Consider the following 17,548-nt stretch of genomic DNA (forward strand, 5'->3'; position numbering starts at 1 on the left):
AAAGATTAAATTCTTAAAAAAAGAAAAAAGCAATCGTGAAATTCGTGTCAGATTTCTTTTTGCCAAAGAAATCCTTAGCAAGAAGAGTAAAGGAGGAGGCATCACAATATCAGATCTTAAACTATACTACAGAGCCATAGTAACAAAACAGCATGATATTAGCACCAAAACAGACACATAGACCAATGGTACAGAATAGAAGACACAGAGACAAACCCACATAAATATAGTTATCTCATACTAGACCAAAGCACCAAAAACACTCAATGGAGAAAAGAAAACCTGTTCATTAAATGGTACTGGGAAAACTGGAAATCCACATGTAACAAAATGAAATTAAACCCTTATCTCTCACCCCACACAAAACTCAAAATGGATCAAAGACATAGGCACTAGACCAGAGACTCTGCACCTAATAGTAGAAAAAATAGGCCCAAATCTTCACCATGTCAGCCTGGGATCTGACTTACGTAATAAGATTCCTAAGGTGTAAGAAGTGATTGAATCAATACATGGGAAGGATTCAAACTAAAAAGGTTCTTCATAGCAAAGGAAACAATCAATAATGTGAAGAGAGAGGCTACAGAATGGAAGAAAATCTTTAGCACACGCACCTGAGATAGAGTATTTATCTTAAGAATATATAAAGAACTCAAAAAAACTTAACACACACAAAAAAAAACACAAATAACCCAATCAATAAATAGGCTAAGGAACTGAACAGAAACTTCACAGAAGAAAATACAATCAATCAACAAATATATGAATAAATGTTCAATATCTCTATCAATTAGAGAAATGCAAATCAAAACTACTCTAAGATTTCATTCTCACTCCTGACAGAATGGCAATCATCAAGAACACAGGCAACAATAAATGTTGGCAAGGATGTGGTGAAAAAGGTACACTCATACATTGCTGGTGGGACTGCAAATTGCTGCAATCACTATGGAAAGCAGTATGCAGATTCCTCAGAAAACCTGGAATGGAACCACCATTTGACCCAGCTATCCCACTCCTTGGTTTATACCCAAAAGACTTAAAATCAACATATTACAGTGATGCAGCCATATCAATGTTTATAAGTAGCTCAATTCACAATAGCTAAATTATAGAACCAATTTAGGTGTGTTTTAATAGATGAATGAATAAAAACAATTTTGGTATATATATCGTATGTATATATATCGTATGTATAATGTAAAAATATATAATTTTGGTATATATATAGTATGTATATAATATATATACACATATATATATAATATGATATGTGTGTATAAGTGTGTGTATACACTATTATATAATATAATGAAATATTAATCTTAAAGAAGAATGAAATTATGGCATTTGCTGATAAATGGATGGAGCAGGAGAAGATCATGCTAAGTGAAATAAGCTAATACTAAAAAAACCAAAAGTGGAATGTTTTCTCTGATATGAGGATGCTAATTTGCAATAGGGGGGTCATTGTGAAAAGAATAAAGTTACTTTAGGTAGACAGGAGTAAATGGAGGGGAGGATGTATAGGGGTAGGAAGAATAGAATGAATCAGACATGATTACCCTATATACATATATAACTATACAACCAGTGTGATGCTTCAACATGTACAACCAGAAGAATGAGAAATTATACTCCATTATATATGATGTATCAAAGTGCATTCTATTGTCATGTATAGCTAATTAAAACAAATTTTAAAAATTAAAAAAAAAGTTGGCAGTAGAACCTAATTTGAATTGATGTGAAACTATTAATAGTTTTAATTTATCCCACCTGGTGTGAATATTCATAAGTTTTCATGCATAAATATTAATGTGTTTCATTATAGAATACTGTCTCAAGACACGACCAGGGTATTAATAATAAGCAACACATGCTCCACATGACCTTTCTAAAATCTGAGACCATCTGGTATGTGAAAGCTAAATGTATCTCAGAAGGTACTGTGGCCCAATAAAAGCCAGAGTTTCCATCAATCCCCTTTCATACCTCTGTTTATATGTGAGGATGTCCCATGGTGTATGGTTTATTATCAGGGCGGGTGCAGATCCCTCATGGTAATCAGAAAAGGTTATGACAGTTGAATGTTCAGCAGTGTTAACATCCACCAATATACCTCCATTCTGTTGTAGGGGAAAAAAGTACATATGCCATGCATTGGTTTAACCTCACTTACATATGTAATTTCAATCAGTTATGTAAATACAAAGGCTTTTTCTTAAATTCTTACTGAAAAGCAAACTGGCTCTAATTTCTTACAAACATACATAAGGCATTATATATTGATATAGCAGCATCTTCAAATAATTAACACTAAATTTTTATAGCATGGTTCAGTGAAATGTGTGAAGCAAAAAATTTTAAAAAGACATTTTATTTTAAAATATAAAAACTTACAAGATCTTCTAAACTCAACAAAGTGCCATTATCCTGTTGGTTGTAAAAGAATGGTTTGGAGGATCCTTCACAGCCCACCACTCTCACACAAAGTTTGCCTGACAAATTTTCAGGCCAAAATGGAAGGCACTGAAAACACAAAAATTAATATCAGTCTTAAAATAATGCTGTAATATAAATAAGATATTGGCTAATTAAGTTTTTACCTCTGAATCTGATCTTGATTAAATGATCACCAAGTTCCTTAAAATATTTCCTCTACATCTCATATTAAGACCATTGACAATATAATGACTATTATGTTCTATTTATGACTATTAACATTCACCAGAAGAATACAGATATATTAATCCATCTATATATACAATGTCATATTCACTCTATCATATTTATATGTTAAAATATGACAGCCAGCTATCTATCAACATGTACAATATGAGAAACCCAAAAGCATGTTCAGTAAGCACATCTCAAATACCTTGAATAATTAAAAATTATAATATTTATAACATTTACTTTTGTGCATATCCCATTTTACTTCATTAATGCATGAAGAATTCTTTCATAGACTATCTTATCTGAGATAAACCAGAAAGAAAATAGAAAACAGAGAAGAGACCATCATTAACCTACTGAAAATCCTGACATCACCTTCCTAGCTATTTGAACTTAAATCAAAAAGTCATATAGTTCTTTGAGCCTGTTTCCCTATCTATAACACTGGGGTTTTCATTCCTAACATTATAGAAAATGTCCTTCTGTTATAGAATACTGGCTAAATTTTGATTCTGAATAAAAAATACTACTGTTGCCAAATCTACATCAAAGACAAAAAAATAAACAGTTATTGCTAATACACAGAGATCATTTGAAGTGCCTTGAAGAGACCATGCATCTTAGAGCTCTAAATATGTTTTTACTGAAATAAGAATCCTTCCTTTTGAGTCTTTTAAAAATAATTTCAGAATATTTTTTGAGCAGTACTAAAAATGAACTTCAGCCATCCTGAAGGTCAGCTAGTTTGACTGAAAACTAGGTGAAAGTCAAGGACTACTGCTCATCTTTGCAGTAGTACCCTCTTCCCTCACTTTATCCCTCATTCTTTCACCTCATTAAATATTACTGAGCCTGCAAAGTTCAGTTCAAATCCCAACTGTTCCACAAAGCTCAACCTTTTGATATAGACCACGAATGCCCATCAATTCAATTATCAATGACCTTGTTGACCCTGGAAAAATGTTAACCTGATTTCTTTTCTGTAAAGTGAGAGAGCTGAATTGCAAGAAAATTCCATCTTCCCTACTCAGAAATTCTATAACCACTTATAACTTTGTTTACACTATCTTTCTCTCCATTTGTTAATTGATATACAGCTTAATCCTTGCCTATAAGATTATAGTTTCTTAAGTACAGAGACATCATCTTGACAACTGAGACTATATAGAGTACATTATCGCTGTGTACTTTTCACAGTACATAGCAATGGTTTATATAAGGACTAGAGAAGGACAATTAATCATCTAGATTGAGATATGGGTAAATATCAACAATTATCCTCTTATTTTAAAAAACACATATATATATATAATATAAAAATCTTTTAAAGCTGGCCATAATATTTTAACACATAAATATGATAGAGCAAATATGACAAAGAGATACACAAAATCCTTATTTACATGTCAATACTGGTTTCTATACTGTAGGAATACGTAAAGGAAGACTTACCTCTGAAGAAGCAATATAGTTCCATTTATTAGTTGGCATTGAGCCATCAGATGCAATTTCACCAACTTCTAGTTCTAATGATGACTTGTTTGTAATGGTACAAAAGGGAGTCAGAGTAACTATTCGTGAAAGATTAAAACTGCTCATTTTGATGCTAACACCAACCTGTGAGAAGGAAACAAGTTTATTTCCCAATATTTTATGCAATCTCTAAAACCTACACATATTCCTTCGTTCACACACTTATTCTTAAAATATTTTAAAATAAGAATTCTTACATTAAGTAATGAACATAAGCTATGAACATAAGATAATGAGTATCTTCTCACTAAAAAGAAAAATTTTTGTTCCCTAATATGACACTATCAGAAACCAATTCAAGAACTTCAATCAGGAATTTAATGACACCTTGCAAGGATAGATTTAAAGTGCCCTCTGTTATTTATTAGACACTTTAAATATTCCAAACACAGACTGATTTATAATTAGTGGAGAGGCTCAAGTTTTGTGGCTTTATTATCTGTCATAAAATAAATAAAATAAAAATTTTGTAGTCCTAAAACAGTTCAGTTGGTATCCAATTACTCAAATTTATGCTTGGCAGGGACTGTACAGAATGAAGATTCTACCATGCCATCAATATTTACCAAACTACACACTTGGATAGATTCAACCCATTGTATTCATCTGTGACAAATTCCACTTCTGCTTTATTAACAGTGATCAAAGAAACTGGTAAGAGAGACCTCTCCACATAATACTTTCAATTCTGATATCTGTACTCTTTAGGACCTAAGCTGTTTAACTGAATTGTGGGAATGGTGAATGGAGTCCAAGGTAAATAGGCAAGTCGACTCTTACCAGGTATTCCATATTGTTGGCAGGACACTTCACACACCCATAACTTCCCACTGTATCCAATGAGAAACTATTGGACCAAGAACTAGTTGAAATTTTTAACTGAACCTGTAACAGAGAATAATATCATCATATAAAAAACCTGAAAGATGATATTCATTTGATTTGATGGAAAGAACTGCAAGAAATTTCTTCAATATCATAGGACACAAAAATACAATGATAGCCATACTGCAAATAAATAACAGAACCATAGAAAACACTGTGGAATGACAACCACAGCACAGCTCTGACTTTCCCATTTACCTAAGCAATAAGTATAGTGAACTGAAGAGACTTCGTTTTTGTTTTTGTTTTTGAAGTTGTAATGCAAAATGATATGTTCCAGTGTTAGACTTATTTATATAGAGAGTTAACAGATTCTTAACAGTTTGAGAACTCTGAGAATTCATCTTTAATATTATTCAGCAGGCACTAAATGAAAGGTATTGTGAAAGTAAGAATGGGAGAAAGAAGGACCCAGTTCCTGTCTTCAATGAGTAACTGGACCAAACAGAGAACAAGAAATACACACTAGTAATTATGATGCAAGACTCAATGTGACAAGAGCCATACAAAAGGTACAAAATGTTATCAAGGTGAGAAGATAATGACGCTAGGATTTAGAGAATGTCTTACAGAAGAAGACATACCTGTGCACCAGATTTAGTCTCACCTGTATCTACCCAACTAGATTATTTAAAAAAAAAACAAAAAAAAAACTGAGGATAACCAGAGGCCAGACACATAAACAGATAATTACCACTCCAAAACAGTGGTTCTCAAAGTGGTCCTCAGACCAGCAGCATCAGCATCACCAAAGAATCTATTAAGGATGTGGTCTCTCAGGCCCTACTCAGACAGACTGAATCAAACTCACTTTTGGGGACATAATTCAGTAAATAGTTTTAAAAGCCCATTCTAAAGTACACTGAAATTTGAGAACTATTCTGAGAGAACATGAGTGGTATGTCCAGATTTATTTAAAATAGTCAGAAAATCTTCACACATATCAGGCCTAAGCAGAATGCCAAAGGACAAACTATAGATAACCAGGAAAGATGAGGGAAACAGGAAAAGGGTAGGGGAAGAGGCTGTCTAGGCAGAAGGTGAGGCATATGCAAAACCCTAGAAGTGAGCACATGGGAAAGTAAAGAAGGCAGATGTGCAACTGAAGAGGAAAGAAGGGACCAGAACATAAAAGATCAGGCTCAAGCTTTAGGCTTCTCTACCCTAGCTTAATGCTGTGCCCACCGAAGACTCAGCTAATGTAAGTATATTCAGTCACCGTATCTTTAGAAATGCCTTATCACCAGGAAACTATATGAAATAAGACTATTTTATCTGTCATGAATTTAAGAACAGAAGTAATGCTACAGATAGGAGAGAAAGAGCAACTGAGTCTTAGCAAACTGCTGTCGTTCCTGCCATCCCACTTGATTTTGCACTCCTTAAAGTCCCACTGGACTTAATTCATACCAATAGTACTTAAAAAACAGGGAAGCATAGTGTCAGGTTCCCAAGTTTCTAGAGAAGAGATTCTCCTATTTAAACTTGCTTTATGAACAAAAACATACCTTGTTTTTACTAAAAATGTTCTTCTTCTTAAAAGAGAATAAAATAATGTCCCTAAAATCAGCTGGATGTTTCACGTGAATATCTTCTGAACGATACTGAAGAACTCGAGAAGTCTTGTTGATCAACCAATAGGGACTAAACACAGAGAGCACTAATCGGCTGCCAATTCGCCTGACATGTATGGACAGATCGACTGTCATCACATCTGTGGAGTCAGAAGAAAAGCACACAACAAAGAATTCGGGAAGTGTATCACATATGCGGAAATGTCCATTCCAGTTTTTGCCCAGGTATTTCACCAGGACTAATTCCATGATCTCTCCACTGATTCGTGAATGTAAAACATCAGCAGTACTGCCTTCTGTTAGTTCATGAGTTTCTGCTGTTCCCTAAAAATAAACATACAAAAAAAATTTGCTCAGCAATTTTTGAAACTTTTGAAATAGCAAAATCCATATTTTACACAAATGCTAAATTAACTACCAACTCTTCAAACAAGAACCTTGTTCAAATATTATGACAACCCAGTAATCACTAAGGACTAAAAAGAAAACACTATGCCATAGCCATAAGTAGCACTGTCTTTTGGCCATTAGTAGGCCAACAATCATAAGTTTTGATAAAATATTCATATCTATATCAAGAATCCTGGGCTAGATTCAGAAATCCTGGCTATTGTCCACCAGAGCTACATCATTAAATAAGCCTCTTAAGTGCCTGGGCTTCAGTTTCATCCTCTATTTAAATATCACACCTGATGGTTCCATAAGGATGGAATATGGAAAGTGATATTGAACTACTCTGACAAGTTATCTATGGTGTAATTTTTTCAAAATAAATAATAGCAAAATATAAATCAGGGTTTCTTACTAAAACTGTCTTTTGTATAAATACTATTTAGTTCATTTAATTAATTTTTGTCTGCACAACTCAGGAATAGCTCATTGTTAGATTAAAAAAAATTGAGATTCCATATACTGTGACTTTAAAATATCATAGCATGTACAAATTTGAAAGTATTTATCATACCCCACTACTAGGGAAAATATTTCTTATTGTTTAAGACAGTAATTATTTTTGTTTTCATTAGAACTGTAGACCAAATAATCATATTAACTCTTTTAAATAAAAACTTTAAGATGAAGTATTTTCTCATTGATTTTTTCTCCCCTTTAGATAATAAAATTTTACTTAATGAATGAAAAGATGACTATGGTTCTTAATTTCTGACAGATGTAGCAAGGACAAGTATTAGGAATTGAGGAACTGAAGTGCCTAGGTTTAAATTCTGGCTCAAATACTAAGTGGATATGGGATGGTGGGTCAATCATTTAACCTCTCCCTAACTCAGTTTCCTCATCAGTATCTACTACAAAAAGTTACTATAAAGACTGAACATGCCAATACATATAAAGTATATAATACAGCTCCTGACATGAATGCTATGCTGCTTTTTGCTATCATTAATATTATTAAAGCATTATCAACTACGCTATATAAAACACAGACTTCAACTAAAAATGCTATAAAACAAAACAAGAGTTCCTTTTATACAATAATAAAAGCTAAACAAGAAATATACCTCAAGTAAATATCTTAAAGAATAGGGGAGAAGATTCCGAAGAGTGAGAGGAGGGTAAAGATGAATAATGTAAGCTGGATCCCAATCTTCCCCATGTGTGCTGATATAGCTTAATTCATCAGGCACAGCAACTGTATTCACTATGAGAGGCAGGAAGTTGACTTCCACTGATGGACACTGCAACCTGCATCTGACTTCCCTGCTCCTGTGAAGTTCTTCCTTCCAGGAAATATAAGTGGTAGATTCTTTGTACTGATGCTCTAAGATTCCGGCTGGTTGAATAAACAATTGACATCTGCAGAAAAAGAAACCAGGGAGGAAAAAGTTTTGATTGAGATATAAGAAAAATAATCTCATTAAATCTTCTTGATAACTCTACAAAATAGGTACTATTATTCTTCTCTTTACAGGTTAGGAAGTCTTAGCTAAGAAAAGTTGGGAAACTTGTCCACAGTCACACGTCTAAGTCACAGAGGAACTTTCTGGGAAAAAGCACTCTGTAAACAAGGGCAATGTAAAATTTTTTTCATTTCAAATACAAAGGCAGTCAGATAAATATAGATCTCAGATAATTCTAAAACATCAAATATATATAAAAAAGAAGGCATTTCATCTTGAAAGTTCATTAATAATATAAATGTGTTTTTCTGCATTTAAAAACTGTCTTAAACCTAAAACTGCTTTTATGGCTCTTACATTATAAAAATATAAGGTTATTTTTTTCCAGAAAAAAGATGCCTAGCCAGGCACAATGGTGTATGCTTGTAATCCCAGAGATTCTGGAGGGTAAGGAGGAGGATCACAAGGTCAAGGCTAGACTCAGCAATTTAGTGAGACTCTGCCCCACAATAAAAAAAGAAATAAAAAGGACTGGGGATGTATTTCAGTGGTAAAGCACCTCTGAGTTTAATAACCCACACCAAAAACCAAAAACCAAACCAAAACAAAAAAACAAAACATAAAATTCAAAATATATATTACAAAGTTTTTAAAGCTTTATATATTCAATGAAATATCTACCTATATGAATTTAAAGGAACATGGAACTCCTCTTCAGGTCTGGCTATTCCAATGCGCTCCAATAGCTTAATATTCTTGACAAATTTATAGATGATAAATGCAATAGAGAAATGGTTTTTAATCTGTTAGACAAAAGGACATACAATAGTTTAAAAAGGATAAACAAATTAAAAAGATGCACGTAATTACTTTTAGGTCTAGAAGTTTTCAAACCCAATATTGGAAGGCATTTTCATTGGTAATTAAAAACTTTTAGGATAGATAAATGCAATGCATATTAAACTTGAGATCTAAATGAAAATTAAGATATTCACATAGTCCTATAGTTACATGCTTATGTTTATTTTAGTTTATCATACTATCTTTCAAATATGCATTGCTCTTTGACAATTTCAGTCAGATTTTCTCCATTACAACCATTTATGTATGCATCATTTGACTAAACTAAATAGAAGAGCAAAAGCTATTTGAGAAGTACAGTATAAGTCTATTCTTGACTACAGTATATTTGCTGGAATCAATAATAAAGAGAGATTAATTGCCAAAATTTTAAATCTTTTCAATTTTTATCTGATGTTATAGAAATGAAGAAATGTCCTTTTGCTGATCATATATTGATCAGATCCCAAAATCTATAATAATGTGCAAAAGAAGAAAAATGTTTAATAAAGCCTTAAAAGTAGAAAATATTTATAGATTAAAATGCTAAATTCTTTTCAGGAAAGTAGATAATTCCAATATTTCTTCATATGCACTTGAAAAATGTAATTCCAAATATTGTACAAAGAGAAGGAACTATTATCCTATTTTACAACTAACGATAATTACAATATTCCTCAGTTCTGAATTTTTAAAAGAATACAAAACAATTTCATTAATTTAAAAGCAGGAGATAACAAATGTATCAGACCTTTAAAATAAAGAATATTACAAAATCAAGTTATAGAGTAGGAACCTTTTCAGTGCACTACAATGAAGTTCTACTACATATTCTTCTATTCGGCTAAACAATATTTTCTGCTTTAGAGAAAGTGACACAATTCACTCTAAAGCATTACCTGCAGGGGAGAACGCAGGGTAATTACTTTATTCCCTTCAGTTGCATCAATCTGTACCAAGACTGAATCAGAATGACTGGCATTGGGATTCCGTGCATTGTACAATCGCCGTCCAGGTCTGGCAACAGGGATGTTTCCAACTTCTGTGTATCCATGCGGTACTAAGAGCATAAGTGAAAATAAGTCCAAATATTTATTCATTAATAATCATCAGCACCTCAAAATAATGATGAATATTTTATAGAATTTGAGAAGGTAGTAATTACTATCAATATTTTAGGACTTCGGAATATCATTATTTTCTCTCATTGAAATCTTATTCTTTTTGAAGCATACTATAAGTTGTATTACTAAAGAACATTGAAATAATCTAGTTTTGCAAAGTATTTCTTGAGTTTAATCTTTTTCAAGTTTAGAAGAAAATAAGACATTAGTTTATTAATTATTTACTCTAAGCCTTTAGAAACGTTGTCTCCCAAGATATCTGCTGCAAAATGTTTCTTTATCTCGTATCAAAAATAAACCCACAGCAATTCCTAAGACATTCTTAAAATAACTAGCATACCAAAGGTCAGTGTGAAGAAGGAACTTTCTTGACGGCTGAGTACACACAGTTTCCCTTGATGTGAAGGTTCCATGCTGGCATATTCTAGCTCCAAGTTCTGACCAGCATCCACATCATAAATGCCACTTTTCTCAGGGGGGCCCAACACTCTGAGATTACGATTTGGTTGCACCTTAATGGGAACACCTACAGCATTTTTTACCATAAAAGGAGCCCTGTCTTTTAAGGAGTAGTCAAAAGTAGAAGCAGCACCCTGTGAAAAACCCTGAAAAGGAATAAATCATCATCAATTTTACAATATGTATATTTCTTTCAAACATTTTACCACTACTACACATTTTTTAACTAATTTTGATGACAAAAAAATATCCATACATGTTTCATTCTCAAATTCTATTTAATATATTCCAAAGAAGAATCAAACATACTTTTGCTAAATTGTTGAAAACACTAAGACAACTTTTGGATATTGTTATATTCATTGTATCTCCTGAAGAAATATGAATTGCCATTTGTGGCTCAGGAATAAAATCATCTCCTGGCATCAAACTTTTATCCTGTATTGGGTTCTTCTTTACCTATAATTAAACAATATAACAAATTTAAGTTATCAGTCAATAATAAAATTAAAATATAGTATTGAATTCTTCTAAATTGGTTGCTTTACATTAAGCCTTTTCAAGTCTCATTTTAAAAAATATTCAGAGCTTCCCACTGACTTAGTGCAGATGAGAAATCTTTCTTTCAGTGCATAATCCATGGGAAGATGCTTTTTAGAACCATAACATGAAAGCACTCAAAGTCAGCTACTAGATTTGCCTCCTGTGGATCTCCCAGAACTTAGTGTGGCCTAAGTGATGATTATGAGTTGATTTGCAACCTAAGATGGCCCCAAATTCTACATTAGTCCTTATTTGGTGGTATCATCTGGAAATAAGTTTTTTCCTTCTGTTTTCTACAATTAACACATATACAAAAGTAATACTAGCTTTCAACCAGCCATCAGATTCAACCTGTTGCAGTATCACAATCATGTTTCTATTCTAATAACATTTCAAAAGGCTGTAAAACATTCTTTGTTAGCCTCTTTACATCAGAAAGACAAATACCACTTCTACTTCATTCAAAGGAAACTGGGACACAAGTTAAGTGATTTCTCAACTTTAAGGAAAAAATTGGCTATGCCAGTTTCAGTGCACAACTCCTCAGTCTGGTGGCTTCCTAGGGAGGTATGCATTGACAATTTATTCAGAGTATATAACACCTTCCCATTATTCTAGAAAAATGTGCTTTGGTATATAGACTTCTAAAGTGCTATCAAGTAATACCATAAAGAAGTATTACAAAAGACTTGTTCATAAATAATAATAACATTCTCTCTCCACTTTTTTGGTCTGTCTCTTAAAAATCACTGAATATCTCAAAGAGCTTCTAAATTTATCTGAGTTACATCTACCTATATCCACACTATTCAAAATGAAAACATAAGATTTTAATACACATTTGAAAATGTTAGATTTAAGTTATTTAATGAAAAATAACGTTATAAAATATATAAATAGTGACAAATGGGGCATTTACAAATCTCTTCAGCACCTGCCTTAAGAGATGAACTCTGATTTCTATTGTGCACTCAATCTGGCTCAATATTGTATTCAAGAAATCCCTTGGAAACTCCATAGTTCATTCATGAGAGAATGAAGACAAAAATGATATGTTACCATGTATTACCATGAAAAGAGTTTTAATCACATGGACCCCTTGAAATGGCTTCAAGGATCCTGGACTGCATCTTGAGAATCCCTGAACTAAAAAATATTAATAAATATACAGAGTGTCACTCTATACAAAAATATTTTATGGTTTCCTTACATTAACCTTTAAATTCCATTGTCGCTTCCCCTCCACTCTCTCAATCAGTGGCTCCCACACAGCATGGATTTCATTGTAATAGTGAACCTGAAAAGTCAGAATTATAAGTTAGTCTTTCAACTTTAATTATATAACTCTGTAACCAGCATAGAAAAAAAAATGTCAAAAACCATTTATAAACCCCACTGAAAGATACAAAAAGTGTCAAGTGTATTTCCCTTTATCCTTTCTTTATTGTCTTAAACAAATTATTTAGCCAAAGATTTCTTAAAATCAATTTCCACAATACAATTATACATCAATTTATACAAATTAAATGTTAAAATATATTATCTATTCATATATGTATTTGTTGTTACCATGCATAAACAATAGCAACAAAAAAATCTCATCTCTTGATTCTGCAATTGTACTTTCAAGAAGGTTCTAAATGATGTATCCATACCTGTAGTGTCATGTCAGCTGCAGCAGCCATCAGAGAAGTCCAATTTTTAATACTGCCTGAAAACATAGACTCTGCCAGTAATAAAGGTACTGTTCGATGCCCAAGGCCACATTCTAAGGTAATCTGAACTGACTCCACAGTAATAGCACAATTTTCCTCTATCCGTGGTTGTTCACTGTCTCTGAAATTTTCTGTTAATTCTGTTGCCAAGTCAACACCAAGAAACCAAGAGTTATAATCACTAATAGATCTGACATCCCAAAGATTTTCCATTTCCTTAGATGTATCTTTAGATTCATCTTCTTTTGCTTTTGGAGACATAGCAGCCATGATTGTCATCACAGTATTAAGAATTATGGGTGAGATCTTTATAAAGGAAAGCAGAAAAACATTTAGAACACATTCTTTCCCAGATGAGAAGAATTAATACATATATGATAGAGCTTTAAAAATTAATTAAAATTTTAAATACATTAAGTTCACAGCTAGAGAAAACATATTATTGGCATCAAATATCTAATTTTTGCATCCTTTGGAAAGAAAAAAAAATGGATTTCAGAAACCATTCTGAATTTCCATTTGTAACTGGGCACAAAGTCATATTTAAAGAATCTGAATGACACTAAAGAATAGAGAATGTTTTCAGTCCTTTAAATTAAAAAAGCAAAATCTAAAAAGTTATTTCTAGCACACACCTGTCATTACAAATACTTTGTAAGTCAAATAAAGCATTTAATCACTCACTTATTAAACTGATTCAAATTTTACACCAAATAAAAGTCTAAAAGTAATTTATTTCAAATGAAGTAATGGCAACCTCATCTCACCACCCTTTCTTCCCTCTTTTTCTCCCCATTTCTCCTCTCCCTTCCACATGCATGCAAATATAATTGAGAAAACCACTCTGATCTTTAAAAAATATTAAAAAGTATCCTTTCAAAGGAAATCAAAATAAACATTTACATTAAAGAAAATGTCTTTTAATGTTAGAGGTCTTTGATTTTTCAAGATGACCAACACAATGCTGGAGTGGTAAGAGACATCAAAAGATACCATTTTAAGTAACTGCAATATACAACATTGTTAGAAAAATAAAAATTTTCACCCAAAGAACATGATAGGTACTAACCTTAATTATAAATTCTTTAACCATAATGTTTATGTTTTGTTTTCCTGAGGCCCATGTACATTTTTCCATAAATAATGAGCAGGGCTGTAAGACCTAGAAACAAATACATGAAATTCACACTTCCTTAGTAACAGTTTCAGTAAATGTGTAACAGACCCTTATGAGAGCTACCTCTTACTCAAGCTTACTATTAAAAGCAAAAAAGGAAATCAAATTAACTAAGAACTTTGTAGGAGGGCTTCTGTGAACTATGACAAATCTATGAACATTGTTAAAGAACATTTAACAGTTCTCATAACTTTTTTCATTCTAAATTGTCAAGTAACAATGCAACTTATTATTAGAAGTTTAAAATGTTTCCTTTTGCTAAAATATTTTCATTGATACCCTCTGAAAAATATATTTTTGAGATATCTATAAAAATGAACCAATAACTGTAGTAAGGTAGATAAATGACCATTTTCAGATAATTAACAATTTAGTCTTGAATACCACCAAAAGTCCTTATTAGAATTAATCTCAAATCTTTAAAACTGATTAAAATGATGAAGTCTATAATCTTATTCACAATTAAAGAAACAAAATAATTTTGCCCCAAACTAAATGGGGTAATTACTATGGCATAATAATTTTGAAAAAATTAGGATGATCTTTCAATGAAGTGATTACTATAAACCTTCTGTGACATATCAAAAGATGATCTGTCAAAGAACATTTCATGATAAAGTATATATAAAGCCTAGAACTATATTTTTATGCAAATTTCTCAGCCCACAAATTTTTAAAAATTTAAACTAACACTGCCAATGAGTCAAATAACAGTGGTCCTTTTATCATAAAAATTATCACTAACATTAAAAAATAATTGGTGTTAATTGTTAATTAACTAAAATCATATTTTTCAATAATGATATGAAAATAACTGAAATTAACTTTTAATAACAGAAGAACACCATCTATTTTGGTTCTCTGGCTCCAATTAAATTTTTCATTTCAAGATTAAATACTCATTCATTCACTTATTGGGCATACTACAGTGAACAAAACAATAACTAAAACAAAAAATACTGATGTGTACTACAATTCAAATACTATTTAATTGATGATAATATAAAGAAAACTAGTCTGAAGGTAACTCCTACTTTTATTACCAGCAGCTATAATTAAGTTATTTAACATCTTTGGAACTTAGTATCCTTTTTTGAAAAACCCCAAGGTTTTAGTAAATAATCTGTAAAGTCCTTAAGCACTCTCCTACTTAGGATTCTGCCCTTCTCAAAATTATGATCCAAGGCAATTCTTACTGTGGTAATGTTTTTCCCTCTCTTTTCTCTGAGAAAAGGGCAAGCGAGCACTTTCAGATCTCTCACAGAAGCTTCCATCATCTGCTCAAGTTCAGATGTTGACAGAGAGAGGTTACACTGGAAGGAAGCTGTCAGAGCAGGAGCATCAGCCTTTGTCAGGTTGGCAACAAACACCACTTCCGGATCTGTGATCATGGCCTTTAAAGTTATATTTGGTCTTATAGAATCATCTGAAGAAACAAAAAAGGGAACAAAAATTTTTTAAAGTAAATTTTCACTTATCTACACATCATCTACTAGTTACTAAGTTGTTCTCAATATTCTTACTATGATGAATATGTTGAAGTTAATACTGGTAATTGGTTTATCAACACTAATTATTAAATGATATTATCAAATGCTGATTGTACAAGAAAACCTAATTTGAAACCTGTCTAAAAAAGATCATTCTCACTTTGATCTTTGATTTAGTTGGGAATAATGGTGTTTTGAGATTCTTGGGCCAGAATTAAGGTATGTGCCTGTATACACATATGATAATGTATTACGCTATGTTGCAGCAGCAAGGAGGGGGAAACTAGAGAAAGAACTATCGGGGGGGGGGGGGGGGAGACGCTGGTAAAGCAGTTAAACTGTTGTCATTTGGTTTCATCCAAAACTCCATAATCAGTATCATATAATGTATAATATAAATATATTTAATGGGGCTAGAGTTGTGGCTCAGTGGTAGCACATGCAAGGCCCTGGGTTCGATCTTCAGCACCACATAAAAATAAAGTAAAGGTATTGTGTCCAAATAACAACTTAAAAATAAATAAATAAATAGATAGATAGATAAATTTAATATGTGAATAACTACAGAGATATCAAGAATGATTACTACTAAGAAACATTAAAAGTAAATGGAAAAATAATATTTGACCTTGCCAATAAAAGTTAGTTTTCCAATCTTGTTGGGTGTTGCATTGGAGGAAAAAAATGCCTGATCTTAAATAATTATACATGAATACAGAAAATCACTGATTTACTTGGTAATGCTAGAATATAAAAAAATTACAGAGTTGAAAGTGACTTCAGCATACATCTAGGTCTGACACTGATAAATTTTCTGACACTTTAAAGTATTAAAAGGTGATAGGATAGTCATGCTAGGTCTCATTTTATCTTTTTAATTGCTCTTCAATGTGCTACAATTCTTTAAAGCCCAATATATTTCTACTAAACCTTGCTCTTCAAAATATTTTCTCACTAAAACTTTTATATAGAATGTTTAAATTTGAAAGTCTAATTTACTTTCTCAAATTCTCTACTACTCTTTCCTTCTGTTTGTAAATTTTGTTAAAAAGCACAAGTAGTCATCTCTAACGGGTAAATTCTGCTAACCTTTCTCTATCTTGACTTTCCCTGTGGCAATCTGTCTTGGTGGAATCTGTACTTCTTTTGCCATATTTTCAGGATTCTGTGGCATGGCTTTGATAAAGAAATCTGCCACAGTCATCAGAAACTCCACACTGGCACATACATATAGCTTGTCAAGAACAGCCTCAATTTGACTTCCATTTTTGTCTTGTTTGTAACTTATATCAATCATAGAACTGTTGTTATCTTGGTCATTCTTTTTGTCTATCATCCTGAAACAAACAAACAAACAAACAAACACCATTCATTATTTTAGTTCTGCCAAAATAAAAAAGATGAAAGTTTTCCTATACATTTTAATGATCTTTCTTTCACTTTTCAGTTTCTAATCTGAATAGAAAACAGGACAGTGTTAACTGGTATGTATTTACCTAATTAGCAACTAAGACATGGTCTCCTAATTCCCAAAGTAAGATTTATGTGATTAAGCAATAACAGAATATTTTAATTAGAATGTAATATTAGAAACACCAATGATTGGGGCTGGGGTTGTGGCTCAGAGGTAGAGCGCTTGCCTCCCACACATGGGAGGTCCTGGGTTCCATCTT

At 32.2% G+C, this 17,548-nt stretch overlaps 1 protein-coding gene across 2 annotated transcripts in view; it reads right to left on the minus strand.

Moving 5' to 3' along the window:
• Vps13c (vacuolar protein sorting 13 homolog C) overlaps positions 1-17,548 on the minus strand; it is a 165,394-nt gene that overhangs the window by 41,464 nt on the left and 106,382 nt on the right. For both annotated transcript variants that reach the window (XM_076850881.2, XM_076850882.2), the window contains exons 49-63: positions 16,965-17,212; positions 15,582-15,811; positions 14,278-14,370; positions 13,149-13,514; positions 12,704-12,790; positions 11,260-11,409; positions 10,832-11,096; positions 10,267-10,427; positions 9,209-9,330; positions 8,189-8,483; positions 6,606-6,995; positions 4,993-5,097; positions 4,132-4,296; positions 2,404-2,532; positions 1,996-2,129 (exon numbers count right to left, since the gene is read on the minus strand). In XM_076850881.2, coding sequence (XP_076706996.2) covers positions 1,996-2,129; positions 2,404-2,532; positions 4,132-4,296; positions 4,993-5,097; positions 6,606-6,995; positions 8,189-8,483; positions 9,209-9,330; positions 10,267-10,427; positions 10,832-11,096; positions 11,260-11,409; positions 12,704-12,790; positions 13,149-13,514; positions 14,278-14,370; positions 15,582-15,811; positions 16,965-17,212 — 2,940 coding nt within the window. The remainder of the gene's footprint in view (positions 1-1,995; positions 2,130-2,403; positions 2,533-4,131; positions 4,297-4,992; positions 5,098-6,605; positions 6,996-8,188; positions 8,484-9,208; positions 9,331-10,266; positions 10,428-10,831; positions 11,097-11,259; positions 11,410-12,703; positions 12,791-13,148; positions 13,515-14,277; positions 14,371-15,581; positions 15,812-16,964; positions 17,213-17,548) is intronic.

This window comes from Callospermophilus lateralis, chromosome 3 (genome assembly GCF_048772815.1).
Source record: "Callospermophilus lateralis isolate mCalLat2 chromosome 3, mCalLat2.hap1, whole genome shotgun sequence".
NCBI classification, from domain to species: Eukaryota; Metazoa; Chordata; class Mammalia; order Rodentia; family Sciuridae; genus Callospermophilus; species Callospermophilus lateralis.